This window comes from Microtus oregoni, unplaced genomic scaffold (genome assembly GCF_018167655.1).
Source record: "Microtus oregoni isolate MIOR12 unplaced genomic scaffold, Mior012 000012F_ref0000307, whole genome shotgun sequence".
Classification (NCBI taxonomy): Eukaryota; Metazoa; Chordata; class Mammalia; order Rodentia; family Cricetidae; genus Microtus; species Microtus oregoni.
Window position 1 is genome coordinate 10,741,662 of NW_024543071.1, and position 18,941 is coordinate 10,760,602.

Consider the following 18,941-nt stretch of genomic DNA (forward strand, 5'->3'; position numbering starts at 1 on the left):
CTACAACTATGTTTGTTCCAACTACCACATAATTTCATGTTTGTTCCACTGAAGTAAGAGTGTGGCCTCAGACTGGAAGGAGGAAATTGGGGCAAACAGAAGGATGGGCAAGTGTTTCTGCTCCTACAAGAACAACTGCATTATGGTGTTCAAATGTGACAGTGCATGCATCAGTTTCGTAGTTCCTCAGCGCCATCAGCTGGACAGCCTCATTCCCACTCTCCCGTGACTTCTCAGCAGAGGACAGTATTTACAATCACCCATCCCTAGCAGCCTCTCGTGAAGTTTAGTATATACACAGTTTTGTGCATCCCACACGGAGATTTGCAGTTCATGATTATTCTGCTCTTATCTTGTTTCACCTGTAATACTTCCTTAGTTCCCTTTAATGAGGTGACATTCCTCAAATATGCTTGTTTCTTTTATTGATCAATGTGCAAGGCCAAATGTCTACAGGGGTTTCCAACAGATTTATTTATTCATATTTGGAAGTGGTCCACTGAATATTTTGCTTGTGAAAAATCAAAAGCCTGATTTTCCTTCCATCTTTTATTATATTAATGACCTTAGGAGAAAACTTCAAAGGTTGGTCCTGTGGAAAGGCATCTACAGGGAAAGACAGAATAAAACACACCCTCTCATTCAGTTGTCTCAGTTAGTGCTCATGTTTTGTTACCAAATACCATAACAAGATAACTCATGAACAGGAAAAATTTATTTCTTCATAGTTTTGTGAGCTTGAAGTATAAGACACTAATGCTGGCCATGTTCATTTCAGCTGAACAACTACTTTTGAATCCCTAAATAGTGCCTTGTACCTGTGTTTCCACATAACAAAAAAGAAAAGACAGTCCAAGCCCCTTTCTTAAGACAATACTTCCATTTCTGAGGTAATGATGCATGCTGTAAAATAATCCCATACTCACTCAGAATTGAGCATAATAAAAGATTATTTATTTAGAGGTAGACTCACAGATTACAATCCTCTGACGAATGGGCAACAGGAACCATATTCAGAAGCTGGGAGAGAGTGTAAAGGTCTTATGTTGGCATTTATAGTATAAGAGGCCACACCCAAGTGGACTGGTATTTTAAAGGCTATTGGCTGAAAGAGTTCCACAGCACATCTCGCTTTTCTTTAAATAAAAGAGTTCTAGGCCTAATACAAAACTATATACAATAAGAGCAGATATCAAGTATAAAAATTAAAATTACAACCAGCATAAACAATAATCTCACTAATTATTTTATCCTGAGGATTCTAAGTCTTGTATTAGAAATAGCTGGTCAAGTCATGAGAGGTAAGTAGCTATGACTATCTAGTCTTCAACCCCATTGAAGACCTGAGAAGAGAAATAATATTACTTGAGTAGACAGGAAGGGCAATCAAGCAACTTCCAAAATGTGCAATAAGTGACAGAGACAACTGGCTACCTGGGCAATCACCCAAAGTCTCATTTGCAATGTTGGAGCAACCATCTTTGGTTAAGGACTAGAATAACTGACAGACCATTTTTGGAGGCAAGAAAAATTTCAGAACAATCTTATCCTGTCTTGGCAAGGTTTGGCAGTTTTTTTTCTTTTATCCTTTTTGTCTTGTCCTGACACTGTGCGTTTTGTCAGTGGTTGAGGCATGGGCAGTTCCTTGCCCAAAGGCCAGTTTTGTCAAGAAGAAAACAAGCTCCAAGTCGAGTGTCTTCGGTGCTCAGCATTCTCTCAGGAATATATTGGTGCTGCCAGGAGCAATTGTGTTTCAGGTCAACAGAAACCTAAATTATTTAAAATGCCATATTCTACAGTTCTTTGAAGTAGTTGAAGATTACCTATCCACATGGAATAGAGTCTCTATGTATTTAAAGAACCTGGTTAGTCTAACCATAAATATGCAAACATGGATGATGATAGGCCTATCATAATTAATTCATATGTAGCTTAAAGACTAAGTCTTTATATTAGAATATTAATCTTTAAACAGCTGTGTAGCAAATGAGGACAATGACTCCAAAATATAAACCATGTATAATTATCTTGATCAGAGGTAGAAATGTACAGTGCAATATTATAAATATATTCTAAAATGGCATCAATATACAAAATATCAGAAGCATGCATGCTTACAATATAACAAAATAACTTTCTCTAGTGTACAATATTATAAACAGAAATAGGAGCATATTTAATATAACTTGAATTTGTGTAAATATACAAGAATCTATACCAATGTCAATTGCCTACAAGTAATATCTCACAAGTATTCACTCTACTATTCACTATTATGATTAGTGTGAGCAAGGTCATACTAACCTACCTATTATCACATCCAATTTTGTTTGATAGAGGTTTCACAGCCATTCAGTCCCAAAGAAACACACAGATGCTTTTATCAGGGAGGCATTCTCATCTTGCTCCCCCTGTGTCTGTGGTACAACTGCAGACTGAGCCTTTTCTCTTCCCAAATTCTCCTGTTCTGGTCAGCCAGCCTATACTGACTGCTTGCTTGCCCCACCTACACTACCTGCCTGGTGATTGGTCAATTAGCATTTTATTACACCAATACAAGTGACAAATCTTTACAGGGTACAAAACAATTGTCCCAAAACACTGAGGACTCTAACCTTTAGATCTATTTTTATCCAAGTATCTATTTTCTAATATCATTAGTGATGCAATTTTTAACATATGGATTTTGAAGAGAACATAGGCATTTATGTTATAATGGACCACCAGAAATGCAGACTTCTCTTGCCTTCATCAGCCTGTGCTTCCATAGGCATTCCAGTGAGATCAGTAAGGATTTATGTAATATAAGTGGGACTTATTCATGAGTTGGTAATTTTGGGATAGATTTATTTAATTTTTGTCAAACTTGTTTGCAGATTTGAAGATAGTCCCATGAGGTGTAAGAACTTAAAAGATATCTATATTACTCGCTGCTATTAGACTATTCCTAATTCATTTGATTCTCCCTTGTTCATACCCCAACACATCTTGTCATAGTAGCTTGAGTATCTCTATTTCTGTCTTTTGATGTAAATAAGTACACTTATTTGTAATGAAGTCTCAGTGTGGTATTACTTTCTGGGCTGGTGACTAACATCTTTCCTTACACAGAGATGTCACCTTTTCCATTTGATATGTGATGACTGTCAAACTGTTCTGCCATTAGGTTGAGTTTTGATGAAGGGCGATCTTGGAGTAAATACAGTTTCACATCCATTCCACTTTTTGTGGATGGAGTTCTGGGGGAGCCTGGAGAAGAGACACTAATCATGACGTAAGTGGTATGGTATTATCCCATCTCACTATGACCTAGAGATGTGTTTTTCAGTGGTCTGTTGGATTTGTTACTGTTAATTGGGAAGTTGTTAGCAATGTTAATACATTGTACTTCAACAACCTCCAGCAAAGAAGAAAAAGAATGCAAACTATTTTTGAAGACCCAAGCTAAAGGATGGTAGGGAAAGGCTCTGATCATTTCTTTCTGTACTCAATGAGTTTAGGTAAATTAGTAATAGCTGTCTTAATAGAAAATAAAGGTATGTATTTTTAAAAATGTAATAATACTGTGCATACTACAGATGTAAAAAATTCTAGACCTTTAAGATGATGACATTTCATTTTCCCTCGACTTCTTGCACTAAATGATTGTGAGACATATTAAGGATATGGACATATTATGGTTATGAGAGCATCTGGCTTTGCAAAAATTTAATTTACATTCATTCTTGTCTGGAAAGTAATGATTATTAATTCATGAAAGACTTGATTAATGACTTAACTGACTGTGGGTTTCAAAACTTGAACTTTGAGTTTGAAATATATAACTGTGATATTCCCTGCTCTTAGAAAATGGATCATGGAAAATCTGTAATGATAGATAATTCCAAAGTAGTTGAATGAGAAATCAGTAAAAATGTCAAACTCAAAGTGAAAAATTGTCATACATTTAAACCTCCTCACTTTTAGCAGTGAGAAAAGATAAGAATAATCTACTTAATCTACTATGCCTAGTAGTCACAGTTTCACTTTTGTACATGGCAAACACAACTAGATCCGAAGTATGTTAAGTAGCTCACTTTTATTCAATATTTATGTTTTCAAAATATTGTTTCACATACAGCAAAGTTGATCTGAAAGGCTACTTTGTAGGCTTTGTCTATGCTGATCTGAAAGACCACTTTGTCTACACTGTCTAGTTACTAAATTCTATACTAACTAACTGAATCACTGCAGGAGAGCATGCTTTAAAAAGTAAGAGGAATTGTGATTACTTGGTCCTCTTGTCCACTTTCTGTAGGACCTTACAAAAAGGTAAAGAATATGGAAGCCATGGACTAGATATAGTAACAAAACCACCTAGAAATATATATTGGACCACCTAGAATACAGCATTTGTGGGTGTTTCTTCAGTTGTTTTTCTAAACCATTATTGTGTCTTTGAATCAACTATTTTGGAATCTGGCTTTCCTTCCCAGTTGCTAGTGATATGAATGTTAATTATGTGTTGACAAAAAAATCTTTGAGCCTCAATTTATCTGTCTGCAAAGTGCAGTCAGTGATAAGATCGTCTTCATAAATGTTCTCAACAGTGAGGGGATGTGATCCGTGTAATGTGGCTCACAGTGTGTCATCTTCACAGCAGACAAATTAATGCAAGCTGTTGTTAAACTGTTGTTGTTTTCATGATTGTGACTCTTATCTATCACTGTAAACCCTGCAGAGTGTTTGGACATTTCAGCCACCGCTCCGAATGGCAGCTTGTCAAAGTGGATTATAAGTCCATTTTTGATAGACGCTGTGCTGAAGAAGACTACAGACCTTGGCAGTTGCACAGTCAGGTAGGAGTTAGAGAGATGAACATGTACTGTGGGAAGTAGGCAGAGGATATATAAAAAACAACTACTCCTTATGGCTTAAGAATTGGAGTTCTCAAGTCCATGTTGTCCATTTCATTCTCCTACGTTTTATGTCTCACAGCATAATCTACCTCAACATTTATATCCTGTTGTGAAGTTGTTTCTGTTTTATTTATGATAAGATACAATGGAATAAAAATTAAAATATGCTTAGCTTAGATTTATACCTCAAAATGAAATATGAACTCAGAACTGAGATGCAAACATAATTTGTCTGAGCGTAGCATAGGGCTGCATGAAAGACGCATAGTGAGGGTTGGTTTTTCAGTTTCAATGAACAATGCAGACACAGATAAGGCATAAAGTCATCAAAGGATACTGGGTGAGTGATGCCAAAGAAGTCCCTTTATATTACTGTGATTACTTAGGAGTCTAGAGTGCCTCTTGCTTCCTCCAAGATAATTATGGCATAAGAATGTGAAATTGCTAATAGAAAACTGACTTCCTACATCATCTCCCTTAGTTATACATCTCATCAAAATCCGTGGATGAGATCTTCTCTTTTTGATTTCCCAATATAGATGTCAGTCTTGCAGGCAATTTAAGGGATATAGTGGAGGTACCCACTAAGAAGTCATGCCTATATTCAGGGAGTGAAACATTTACCTGCTATACTCTGACTGAGTGAAGTATTTACTCATGATGTGAAATGGAACCAGTTAAAGTAAGTTTCCTCTGTATAGACAGGGGAAAATAGATTTTAAAAATCCTGCTCTGATTTTTCAGAATACAAAGGTGCTATATTTGACAGTGTGTGCAGCATTAGCAAGGAACTCTTCCCCTATTCAGAGGTAAACCAAAGAAATTTTCACTCACATTGCTGCTGTTTTTCTTTTTGGGGTGCCTACACATTGTAACAATTACAGCTTTTATTTATTGGAAAAGAGAATGAACTTGGCTTTCTTGCTTCTCTGGTAGATGATCATAAAATTAGTACTATAAAGTTATACAGAAAAACATAGCAATTGAGATATAATTGATATTATGTTTCTTAGTAATGTTCTTTCATGTGCACATAAATGACCAACTCTATAAATCTTTTCTTATACTAAACTAAAATTAATCATTACAGGTTAGCAGTCAATTTATTAGTTATAGGCAACATTATATTCTGTTGTGCCCTTCATTGCACTAAGCCTAACAATTGCCCAAAAAGATTTACTGAATATATAAGGAGTTGAGGCTATCATTAGAAAAATCTGCATTGATTGTTGGAACTGCCTTTGTGTTCATACTTCATAATAGGCTTCAGGAGAAAATACCAATAGCACAAATTGGATTCCTAAATATCTTATTTATATTGAAGTTTGTGAATATCTCCCCAAACCACATTGTTATGTAAAAAGAGCAGTCTAACTATGTGCTCGATTTTGTGTCATATTTGTTTCCTTGCAGGGTGAAGCATGCATCATGGGAGCCAAAAGGATATATAAGAAGCGAAAATCTGAGCGGAAGTGTATGCAGGGAAAATATGCAGGAGCAATGGAGTCTGAGCCTTGTGTTTGCACAGAGGCAGATTTTGACTGGTGAGCTTGCATAGCTATTTCACAACGCTGTTCAGTAATATGACATCCACGAAGCCCTCAATAAAAGCTTAGATTTGAAAAAGTGATAATCCACTTAGAGCTAAGTGGCAGTCTTCATGTCTTTATACAATTCTCTCTTGGCAGCATCATGCTTTTTATTAGCTATGTGATTGTATCTTTCAAAAAAACAGCAGTTTCTTCTTTGGATTTTAAGAGGTCTTACAAGATGATTGGCAATTATCTTCATATTGATGGTGTATTCTCAGAAAAAAAAAGAGAGGGGCCAGATCTATATTGAGCTGCTTTAGGTAGATAGATAACAACATGGGAAATAGTAATTGAAGTTCTCAGGGAGCAAATACACTTATGTGCTACATAAAATCTTCCTAAAATCTAGCATCCATGGTAGGCATAATAACTTCAAAGGCATAAACTCCCTGTTCCTGAAAGTTTTCAATCTGTGGTGATCAACTATCCACAGCTTGTGAGAGCTTAAGAGTGTGACACTTATAAACTCACTGCAAGGGTGGACTCAATTTGACCTTGTGATCTGAGTGCTTATAGAGATAAATTTAAACTCGAGGAGCAGCGAGACTCTGAGAGATATCAACTAAAGAAAGCAGTAGAGTTCTGCCCAGACATTAGCTAAGCAGAAATCTATATTGAAGAGCCAGCAATGCTCTTGACTTAATTTTGGTCAGTGTTTGATCTCCAGGTGAAATTGAGAAATGATTGATGAAGATGGATAACTAAGCAATCACGTTTTCTGTTGCTCTTTCTCTCTTACATTTTTCAGAATATATACTAAAGGAAGAAAATAATATATATTTATATAAATGTTATAAACACTCAAAACTTGAACCATATATAAATTATTCGTTCTTATTTTGTTTTTAGCTGTGTACCTATAACAGCTCATATGTATAGTCATTAAAATGTGAGTCATTCATGTGAGATGCAGTCTAAACATGCATTTCCCATCACAGAAAAGTTGGGCTTCTCTAATGGCAGACCACTTGAGATGCTCTCTGGATTAGTAGTGATGAGAATGTCTGTCAGTTGTTAAACCAATAACCCATCTTTTCTTTCTCTTGTTGGTGAACAAGGCAAACGAAGAAACAGCATTGCAGCTATTTGCATTTAGTTGAAGGGCATCAGTGCTTCATCAACAGTGGAACTCACAGGAATTCTAGATGGGCTTCCCCAACCAGGATGTCTGTCAATGCTATATAAATGCAACAACAACAGTTCTTTATCCCTGTCCTGCTCTTGGAACTGTCACCCAGAAAGTTATCCACAGGAATACCTACCTTGAGATTCTAAGTCATCCATCACATCCCTCTTTCTGAAGGCTGACCAGTTGAAGGAGAATTTGCAAAGGAAATGGACATGGCACATTACTGGCTGAGCTGTGGTGCTGTGAACTAGTCATTCTCCAAAAAGAGCAAAATTTTCTTCTAATGGAAAATCTAGGCAGGGCAGTGGTGGTGTACTCCTCTAATCCCAGCACTTGGTAGGCAGAGGCAGGTGGATCTCTATGAGCTCAAGGCCAGTCTGGTCTACAGAGCTAGTTCCAGGATAGCCAGGGCTATACAGAAAAAGCCTGTCAGGAAAAACAAGAGAGGGAGAGAGAGAGAGAGAGAGAGAGAGAGAGAGAGAGAGAGAGAGAGAGACAGACACAGAGAGACACAGAGAGACACAGAGAGACAGAGACACAGAGAGACAGAGACACAGAGAGAGAGGGGGGAGTGAGATAAGATACCCCAAATATTCTACTTTTTTCATGAAAATGTTTTCTACTTTCAATTTTATTTCCAAATAAACCAGTATTTTAGTTTTGCTCAAGGCAAAAAATAGCACAACGTAAGGAAATTAACTAGGTTTCTCTCCTCGCCAACCCCCATGTCTGTCTCGTTCAGACTCTTGAATTCAGTGGTGGCTGGAGTCTGTTATTAATCCCTCAAACTGAACAGAACAGTATTCTAAGGAGTAGAAAAGGAATCTTGAGTAGTACTGTTGCAAGGTTTCCTGCGCGAATGGAATTTTTGTGACTGTGTGGTGTCTGAAAATATTTTGGAAGGCTCACCATGCCCTTGTTGGGTTTCTGTTAATAGCTGGGTTTTCTACGATCTTCTTTGACAGTAGTATAATGAAAGGTACTGTCATTGGATGCTCCTTGTCATGTTCCAGCGTTTGTCAGCTATTTCCCTGGAGTGAGCCCTTGGTGTTCTGGAAGTGGCTCTTCTGTAGCCTCCCTATTCATGCTGTGTTGAACCAGGCCCTAATCCAGAGGGTATGTACAGAATGCTCAGCTCCAGCTGCCTGATGACTGGCCCCTGAGGCTGAACCCATTGCTCCCGCCATGCACACCCCTTGCCGGTAACTCACCTCTATTACAAAGATGGGCCAATTCATACTAATGCTTGCCCATTGCTGCCTGGGATTTGTCTGTGCATGTGGAGGTACAATTTGTTGTCCTTTTCGGTACCCAGTTTCTTCTTCCAGAAGCCAAGAAAATCAGAGTCCCCTGGAAGCAAGAATGAATAGAGACTGAGAGAAAATTCTTTTGAGTGTTTTCAGTGCAGAGGCAAGATTTAAGGCAGTTAGTATCACTGGCACTGCTGACTGCTGAGGACAAAACTTTTCCTTGGGGAAGTGCTTGAGATATTCCTGAAGGGCATTCTCTTTTTGGCTGGAACTCTGAAGCATATGGCTCGCACACAGGGAAACCTGGCTGTGCTCTACTTGTTACAACCAGATGTTTTGGAAGAACATTCCAAAGACACCACTGGTAATGAGGACTGTGCCACATGTGGCTGTGTTAACCTCTACGATGATGTTTTCACTAAGACTCAAGCGTCCCACACTGCCAGGTTCCTAATTCCCTGAGAACTAACCCATTCCTATATCTTAAAGGCATTTAAGTGGGAATATTGGTTCTATGAGATTTCTTCCTGGGTAATAGAGAATGACTTAAAAAAATTTTAATTTCTAGAAGAAATTGGTTCAGGAAATGCTCATTTTATTGACTGATTAGAAGTTGGTGTGGTCTAATATGAAATAGTTCTGAGTAAGCTTGCCTCTAGCTAAAAGTTTTATCTTGGGTATTTCCCTAACAGTGACTATGGCTATGAGAGACATAGTAATGGGCAATGCCTGCCAGCTTTTTGGTTCAACCCCTCCTCACTGTCAAAAGACTGCAGCGTGGGACAGAGCTACCTCAACAGCACGGGGTGAGTTTTGGTGGTAATGGCCTTCAGGGGCCAAGCTCTTCTGCCAATGAATAAGTGTTACACAACATAGTTCCTTCTGATCAAAGACAGGACTTGTTTTCCCCAACACAATGCATTTCTTGATAGAGTGTTGGTGTTTGTCACTATATTACTGCAATTAAACATTTCACATGCATGTGTCTGTGTATTTGTGTGACATGTATGCGTGTATTTGCAGGTGATAGGCATATATGTGTGTTTGGGGGCCAGGGGTTAAACTCACGTGTCTTCCTCAATTGCTTCTTGCTGAAATTTTTTGAGACAGGATCTCTGACTGAATCTAGAACTCACCAATCCAGCTATACTAGTTGGCCAATGAGCTTCAGGGATTTGTCTGCCTCCACACTACCACTTCTGGGGTTGCAGCTATGTGCCGTCATGCTTAGCTTTTCACATGTGCACTGGGATTCTGAATTCTGGTGCCTATCATGCTGTCTTTCCAGCCCAGACATTTAAGCTTTTGATTTACATATTTAATTTTAGAAAAGAATATACAAATATGATTCCTATATTTAAAAGTCCAACTTACTTCATCACCTCAATCCTGGCCCTATTTCTCATTCAACTGTGATCTGTATGGTATGTAGGTTTCTACACACTTCTTGGCATTTTTTCCAACAATTAATTACTTCAAGAAAAATCCATAAAATCAACTTGGAAGGTTTTTTTTATACTATTTACTTCTAGCTATGTTGTTCTTTAATTTTTCCTTTTTCATTCAAAAATATATCTTAAGCATCGTTCTAAGTCTGAACAGATTGGGGTGCTTTTTGATTCCATTCTTCTAAATACTAATGGATTATGTAATTATCTGTTTTTTTTTAACATGGACAGTTGGGCTATTCTTTTTTGTTTTTGTTTTTTTCCTGCCATTATAAACAAAGTTACAATCAACAGTCTTTACCCTTGTTGTTAAAAACCACTCCAAGATAATTAGGGTTTCTTTTGTTAATTGAGAGTATTTCTTTTAGCTTGCAGAGCAAATTACATTTAGTAAACTGGTTCCGCTTAGGTTCCCATATCAGACACTGCCAATGTTTCTCTCACTAAGATGAAAAAATTGGGTCCTGCTCACATGCTGCCCAGGAATCCCACAGACTAGAGATTCATGGTAATCAACTAACATCTTCTTGAAAATCTGATGCCAGTGGATTTTGTGAAGCCAAACTGCAATGAGAGGTAATTACGGTTTTCTTCCCAGTTGAGCAGTTGAAAAAGGTCATTTAAGACTAAATAAACAATAAGACTGACCCTGGTGGCAAGATCCACAGGAGTTATTTTCTATTTACACTGTTGTTTAGAAGAGTTTTAGAATTAAGTAACCAAGCTGACACTCTCTCCAATGCCACCTTTAACCCCTGTTGTCAGCCCTAGTCAGTGTGTAGCTTATAACTGCAGGATGAAATGCAGAAGAATCAAGACTGTAAGAGTAGCCTGACATACATACTGGCCTACCTGCTGCTTCCTTGATAACCAATTCTCTATCTGGTTGTAGAGCATAGAGTGCAGACATATAGTCAGAACGTGAGTGGAGTGAGATCATCTAGTTAAAGGTTAATCACAGCTAAGGCTAATGAGCAGATCTATGAGCACCCCACCTCCGAGAGCACGTTCAGAAGCATGAAGTGAACTCTGTGCTCCTTATTTATTTATTTGTAAATGGTTTTCTGTATAAATAGTTAGTCTTCTTTTAGAAAAAGCTCATTACTCTGTGTATATAGCACTTTTCCCAGGTACACCCACCTCACCAGGATGGAAAGTTTCAGCATAGGATATTATTATGCCCAATAAAAATGGTATTTTGAGGAGATAGGAAATTTTTTTTATCAACTTGCCTGTAGACATGAATGGACTCACATTTTTTCTCTTGCAGCTGATAGACAGTATCTAGAGGAGACAGCTACAGCTGTAAACAAGTGAAAGCTGCACTGCACCTAGGAGTCTTCCTTCTTTGTGGTTTGGTCCAGAGATGTCAGGATTTTTAACGTCCACACACAGTGCAACTCTCTGCTGTGTTTCCCACTGTTGGCTCCCTCTACCTTTCTTCTTTTGTCCTTACAACTTTTTCACATCAATAGAGCCAGAATTCAAGTAATGAGGCAGAAACAGGTTTTCTGCCTGAGATGCACTAAGTGTTAAATATGTGTGAAGAAGTTGTATTTAGTTCAAAAGAGGGGTGTCTTGCTATCTGCTGCTGATCTTTAGTCTACAGTTTGTTTCTTTGTGCCTTGGTTTCTTAACCTATGGGAATTTCTTTTTTTATATATTTAGCTTGCAATTAAATGTGGTTGTGTACAAAGAACATGTCACCTAAATACCAATACACAGCCATTATTTTGTGAAATACAGATCACACCTATTGCTATCAGTTAATCATTTTTCTGAGGTGGGGAATTGAAAGAGAGAAAAACGTTTTACTTATTGTGAATGTTTAATCTAGGCCTGCATGATCCTTAGTGGCCTCTGTAGGGTTTATGTCAAAGACATATTAATCAACATTTCTTATCTGTAAACCAGAAAATGGGATCTCCAAAGACCAATAAAGCTATGTGACTAGGAAGGGATGTGCCACACACTGTAATAAAGTCTCCTGATGAGGATGTGATATACCACACACAGCAAACCAGAAGCTGTATCTATTCCTCTACACCTCCCAGACTGATGACTAGCTTACTTGATAATTGAGAAAGTTTCTTCTTTTCTCAAACAATATGAAAACCACATTCATGATTTATTTTATAGCATGTAAATAATCAGATAGCCCTAGAACCTCCCCTGCCCTTTTGGTTTCTCTCCAGTAATGTTTCCAATATGAAAACCACATTCATTGGTTTATTTTATAGCATGTAAATAATCAGATAGCTCTAAAACCTCCCCTGGCCTTTTTGTTTCTCTCCAGTAATGTTTCTATATATCTCAGATTGTGAATGCACAAGCTTATTTGGTTATATGTGGTATTTATACTCTCTGGAAACAAGAAGCATATTGAAAATTTAAGTTGCTAAATTAACTAGGACATTGCTTATTTCATGTTACAGTGGAGACAGAGTTAGTTTATTCTAAGAAGACTAGGCAGTTTTCTTAAGAGACAGATTTATTCTTGTTATTCAGTTGGGGATATTCCTAGCTGTGTTCAAAAGAATGCATATAGAAATCTCTGTCTGTGGAATTTCTTTATAGGAGACGTGAATCCCTCATGGAGTAATATTCAGACACTGTTGTTCATGGTTAGTTGCTTAATACATAATAAGGATCTTTACTCAAGAGATTCACTTAAAAATAACTTAAGTGGAGTATCTATGCAAAAACATTTAGTGGGTCCATAAATAAATAAAATCACATATACATTCAAGTAAAAGAATAACTTCCATAGCATTACCGTATACTGAGATGTTTTAAAAATACGACAGTTATAAATATAATCCTCTATTCACCAGCCGTAGACACAGACCTTGGGTAATCTGCTATTCCCATGTGATTTCTATTTATAGTCTCATTGTGGGGGAATTCAGGTTCTTCCCACTGACTGTTCCTGGTGACCTGTGGGGATCCTGATGTGCTGTCTGATCTACACTCTATAAGATTCACCAGTGTGCATCAAGGAGAGTAATTAGCCTTAAAAGCAATACATATGTTGAAAGTCCACAGATAGGAAATCACTTGCATTATTTACAGACTAATCCCTGCAGGAGACAGTGTTCCTGTTTTCTAGCCAAGACTCCTGTTGTCTCACAGTGGATACAAAATAATTGTTACCTGCTATGAAGTTGTCTCTTAGATGAGGTGTTTTACCTTTTAATGGGAAATAGATAATGGGCATGTTCCTGTCGCGGAGACCTACTCTTTCAGATGACTGCTCCTACCCACCCCTCAGTCACACTGAAATTACAGATTCCCTCACAGGTGTTATGACACTGTGGCATTGCTAGCTCTTCATTGTGTGACCTTAGGCAACTTCATAATCTGTCCCTCCTTTCCCTGTTAGGGAAAAAATGTACTGTAGTAGGTATTTTGAGATGTCTTCATCACTGGCAGTTCAATAACTGGTTGAGATGATTCAAAAGTAAAATTTGGTGTGTGTGTGTGTGTGTGTGTGTGTGTGTGTGTGTGTGTGCTCAAGAGGAAGGAAAACATTATCAGATTTAGTTGTACAATTGACTCAGATGGTGGATTCAGAGAGTCCCACTCAAGGCTGTTTCAGGAAATCATTTAGTTAAGTGTGTCCATATAAACTGTTTCATCAAAACTGTCTTCAGAATTCAGCTGTGTTCCATTTACTTTTCAAATTGAGTTGTGCTTTTATACCATTTAATACAAGTAAAACTAACTGTCCACCTAGACCTGGCAATGACTCATATCACGCTGTCAGTTCCTGTGTCTGAATACTTGGTTTAAAGGAAAAGTCTGGGAGTTGTTACATTGATAAAACAAACAAACAATAACATGAACATAAAAACCTGCATAGTCAGTCATGGAAGTCCATTCTTTCTGAATAGAGATGCTTTGGCTGCTATGTATGATCATTGTTACCTTGTAGGGACATTTCCATGCCTAGTGAACCCTTGTCACTTTACATACTATTTAAAGCACAAATGCCCATCCTTGGTTCCATGTGCATACTGACAACAGCTTCCAAAAAGATCTGCCATCCTGGGAGCCAGGTATATTCCATACTCACAAAAAAAGAGACAGCCTGTGTTCCCACCACACTGTCTTCCTTTATTCTCCCTGAATGTGGGAATGAAATAAGCAGCTTCAGTCCTGGTTACTGAGTCATGCTACTGTAGCTGCACCTCCCTGATGCCAATGATCTGTGGTTTTATATATCCTTTGATTTGTAGATATGAACTTGTACCTGTTGCTCATTGCATACTTACCCTCCTGAAGTCTGTGAATATCTTAAGCCTTTGCCATAGCCTCTACTCATGACAGCCTTCAATCCGGACACCCAATGCTTGCTCTTTTCCCTGCAAGCAAAGGCACAAACACAACCCAGTAATCGAAACTGTTTTGTTTTCTCACTGTGTGTGGCACTGTAGCCATCACTGTTCAGTGATAGCCTGCCCAGAGGACAAGAAGACCTAGAGCTATAGTTATACCTTGATCTTTACATGGGATAAATACTGTGAATGAATAGACATTCATAGAAAAGCATGATGTCAAAGCTGAAGTTTAAAGGATGAGTCACATAATGACAGGAAGAAAAAGCATCCTGCTCAGAACAAGTAACATAGGTAAAGAAATCAGGTAGCATTTGTACGGCCTAGCTTAGGAAGTACTCTGTGCCATAGAAAGACCCAAACTAGGAAAACCAAGAAGAGGTCAGATTATGGACCTTTATTTTGAACCTCAACTTTACTTACTTGTGTTTTTGGAATATGAACATCTTGAATAGACATTTTTTAAATGATTTTGCTGCCACCACACCCTAGGCCAACCATCCTGTAGGTAACCACACCCTGGGTCAAATCCCCTGCCATAACCTTGAAGGAGCAAGAATAGGTTTGAACTCTCTGACTTTTGGTCAATGTAGAATGAATATACATCAGTGGACCTAGACAATTCCCCTTCTCAAATTCATGACTTTTGAGATTTGTGACCCATTTAGTTTAACCACGATCATCTATCTGAATGGCCACTGGACTGAAACTGTCCAATAGAGTCTATTGGACCATCAGTAGGTTTTCATTGGAAAACCATGACCAACTCTTTTCCTGAATCTATTAGTTGTTATTAGCTCAGTGGCGAGAGCTAGGACCTTCAGTGTCTCTCCTCCAGTCATACCCAAGTGTTGATGTTCCCAGTTTTTGTACAGACACAGTTAAGGCACTGGAAGCTAATGTGAGTTAGTGATTTAGGTGGATGCATTTTATGTGAAAATACCTTTTAAAGTCCTGTCTTTCTTCTAGCTCTTACATTATCCCCTCTTCTACAGTGTTCTCTGATACTTACAGGAATATCACAAAGGTCTAGTGTAGAGTCAAGCACTCATCTGCCACTTATTCCTAGCACCTAGTCATCCATGAGTCTGCCTCACAGTCACTTGAGTTCAGTGTGGAAATAGGGGGCCTTCCCTGATTAAAGGTGTGAGTAGCATTTGTCAATGGATATAAACATTAAAAAGCAGATCCTCTGTTTTGACATTCCTGCCACAGAAGATTAGTTATGCTGCTGAAATAATGGACATAGCTATTACCTTGATTATCTTTCTATCGTGTCTACACAGATTAAAGCATAATATTACAGTCCTTAAATATAAAGTTTTTCTATCAATTCAAAATAGATTTTAAAAAGAAATACATACTGAATTAAGATATGCCAAGATTAGGCAATAATGTCATCATATTCTACAATGAATGCTTGTAGTCGTCCGCAGTTCAATAACATCACCACAAACTCAGAGGACAAATACTAAATTGAAATATCGTGGAATATAGCTGCTTTTACTGTTTCTTTCCAGTTTAGTTTCACAAAGAAAATATAAGGTTTTTTTTTTAAAGACTGTCAGGCAGCATAGAAAGTAAAATCAAAGAAAGTATGAGTACAAAGTAGAAGGTTAGGAAGGCATATAAGATGGGAAGGAAGAGAATAGCTGGAACGGGGGCTGTTGGAGTAATAAGATACTGTCTACTGATGAGCCACAGCTAATATCAAAGGTGCATTTACAGAATGTTTCCTTTTCAGTAATTGTGAAAAGACTCCCTTGCCATTACAAAGCACTTTTCTTTGTGGCAGATTGAAGAATGCTTTACCAACTAAATGCATCCCTGTAATATTCAGACCTCAGGTCCAACATAATCATAAGTTGCCTTGTTATTATGGAGGTAGCAGTCCCATTTAATAACATATTAAATGCATTATTCATTTATGTAACTCAGACCCAGGGACAGCTGCTGAGATGAAAATAGAACCATTCTGTGATGCAAAAGGCAGGTGTGTGCTGACTTGAGTAAATTAACTCTGTATTTCTGCACAATTTTCTTCTAAATGTCAGGGACAGGTCTGGTCTGGCTAATGTGATGCCATTTTCATCCGAGATATAAAATGGTTTCAGAATGGATTTTAATGAGCATTAAAAAGAAAAATTGCCAATAGTCCTCTTAGTGGCAGATTCCCAGAGGGTTGGATTCGTGCTTTGGATTTAAGCAGAGTCCTGTAGCTACAGGATTTGGGAAAGCCCAAGTGATGATTGGTCAGAACAGCAGCAAACAAAGGAAGAGCGCTCTCTCTGATGACGGCAGTGATGGATGATAAAGAGCCCAGGTTTCTCTAGCTGCTTGCCAAGGCAGAGCCACAGGTGTGTTTAGATTCTAAGTAATTAAGAATCCCAACCACCTTCCATTTGCGCAGAGCTATACTGCAGAAACATGCAGGCAGCTTTGATGCAGTTATACACTCTGAAAGGCCATAATTATACCAGACGGCCTTGCTAATCAATGTCTTCACATCTTTGCTGGTACTAAAATGCTAGCGGTTTCCAACACCTACACTAGAGTTTCTTTCGTTGTACCGTTTTCTCCAATCTTTCTCACCTGCCATGATTCTCTCTCTCTCTCTCTTTCTCTCTCTCTCTCTCTCTCTCTCTCTCTCTCTCCCCTCTCTTCTGATGTTTATTCATAAACACCTAAACTGGACTGATATTCAAAATCCTCAGACATGACAATACACCACCCCAGTGGACAGTGATCATAATGCTAATGGAAGAATTTGGGGTTCTCCTGTTGCTCTAGATGTTGAAACCCTGAGGTGCTGGACAATTAGGAGAGGATAGAGTCCACAAACCTTTATCATTAGAAGGGGTATCTGAGCCATTGTCCTGCAGGCATTTTCAACATTTAAGCTGAAACAGTCGTGCCAGAGTCCACGCCCTGTTGCCTAGCCTTGCATTTATTTGAGATACAATGAGGTTAGGTTGTTAAGGAGCTTACACTTCAAAGTCACAGACAGGAATAAAATTATGCAAAGGATTTTAGCATGTAAACAATCAAGACTTAGGTGGTCAGAAGGGCAATCTCACTCCATTTAAAGGGACAGTGAAATGGAGTAGAACAGAAAAAGGATGCTCATGTGACCCATGGTCCAGGATCCTGGCTGTGTGATATTGAGAATGCTAGTTAACTCTTCTAAGTCCCAACTTTCTATCTACATACTGAGAATGACAGTAATGGCTTCCTCACTAAAGACATGTGAAAATAGATGAAGGAAATCATGCAGAGAGCCTGTATCATAATCAGAGCACAGGAATAATTCTGGAAATGTGAATTTGTGTTTATGTTGTTGCTATTTTCCCATTCTAGTCTAGAAATTTTGTTTTTGAGAGAGTAAGAGGTAAGCTGCCCTGTAAAGGATGGGTGAGCTCTGGGTAGCACATAGAGCATGGAGGAATGAACCAATGCTTCCTAAGGGATTAGTGAGTAAGATTTGGCTGGAGTCAAATGAGTTTGCTTGGGATAAAGAGTTCAGAGAAGCAGAAAGGAGGCAGAATGCTAACAGAGAGCATTAAGTAGTGGCTTATATTTCAACATATCCTGAGACTGGTTGGATGCCCTACAGGTTGGAAGTGGGAAGGTGAAGTCATAATATTTTTAAATAGTTAGTAATAGTTCATCAACATTTACTAATTTAATCTTTTTGCCTTAATTCATTTGATCTTGTACCTATACTACAAGGTAAATTAAGTATTAATTATCTACTTAGTCTTAATTCATAGTGTATGAAGATCTTTAACAAAAAAGCATCTTATTTGTTTCTCAGTCCTAGTTTTAAGTAGTCAGTCTGGAGTCTTGCCAACAGAGGAAAGCATACTTGCTAGGTATCAATGGATTAGAAAAGCACCTGCAGGCAAATCCAGTCCATCACCAGTGATGTAATGAACAGACTTTAAAGGGGAACCATGTTTGTTCATTCTTTTACTAGTTGTCTAGGCCAGTCTCAAGATTTATTATCTAATCTTTGGTCTAAAACAGTGGGAAACTGGGTTAAACAGATTCTAACTTGAACTCTGCATTGACCCTAAAGGGGAAGTTTGGGAAATCAGGTACATACATGCTTAAAGTACTCACTATACACACTGCAGTGGGTGATGTACATCTCCAGAATTCTTAAAATTGCTGTCCTAAAATCATAGACTTAATTTACCACAGATAAAATGAATTGCAAAAGACAAGTTTGTAAAGTGACCCATTGTTTCTGCTGAGGTTAAACAAGGAATGAAGGCAATAGTATAT

At 38.1% G+C, this 18,941-nt stretch overlaps 1 protein-coding gene across 6 annotated transcripts in view; it reads left to right on the forward strand.

The window, feature by feature from the left end:
- Window positions 1-18,941, forward strand: part of Sorcs1 (sortilin related VPS10 domain containing receptor 1) — a 507,727-nt gene that overhangs the window by 418,286 nt on the left and 70,500 nt on the right. For all 6 annotated transcript variants that reach the window (XM_041661119.1, XM_041661120.1, XM_041661121.1 and 3 more), the window contains exons 14-17: window positions 3,167-3,274; window positions 4,721-4,838; window positions 6,312-6,442; window positions 9,562-9,675. In XM_041661119.1, coding sequence (XP_041517053.1) covers window positions 3,167-3,274; window positions 4,721-4,838; window positions 6,312-6,442; window positions 9,562-9,675 — 471 coding nt within the window. The remainder of the gene's footprint in view (window positions 1-3,166; window positions 3,275-4,720; window positions 4,839-6,311; window positions 6,443-9,561; window positions 9,676-18,941) is intronic.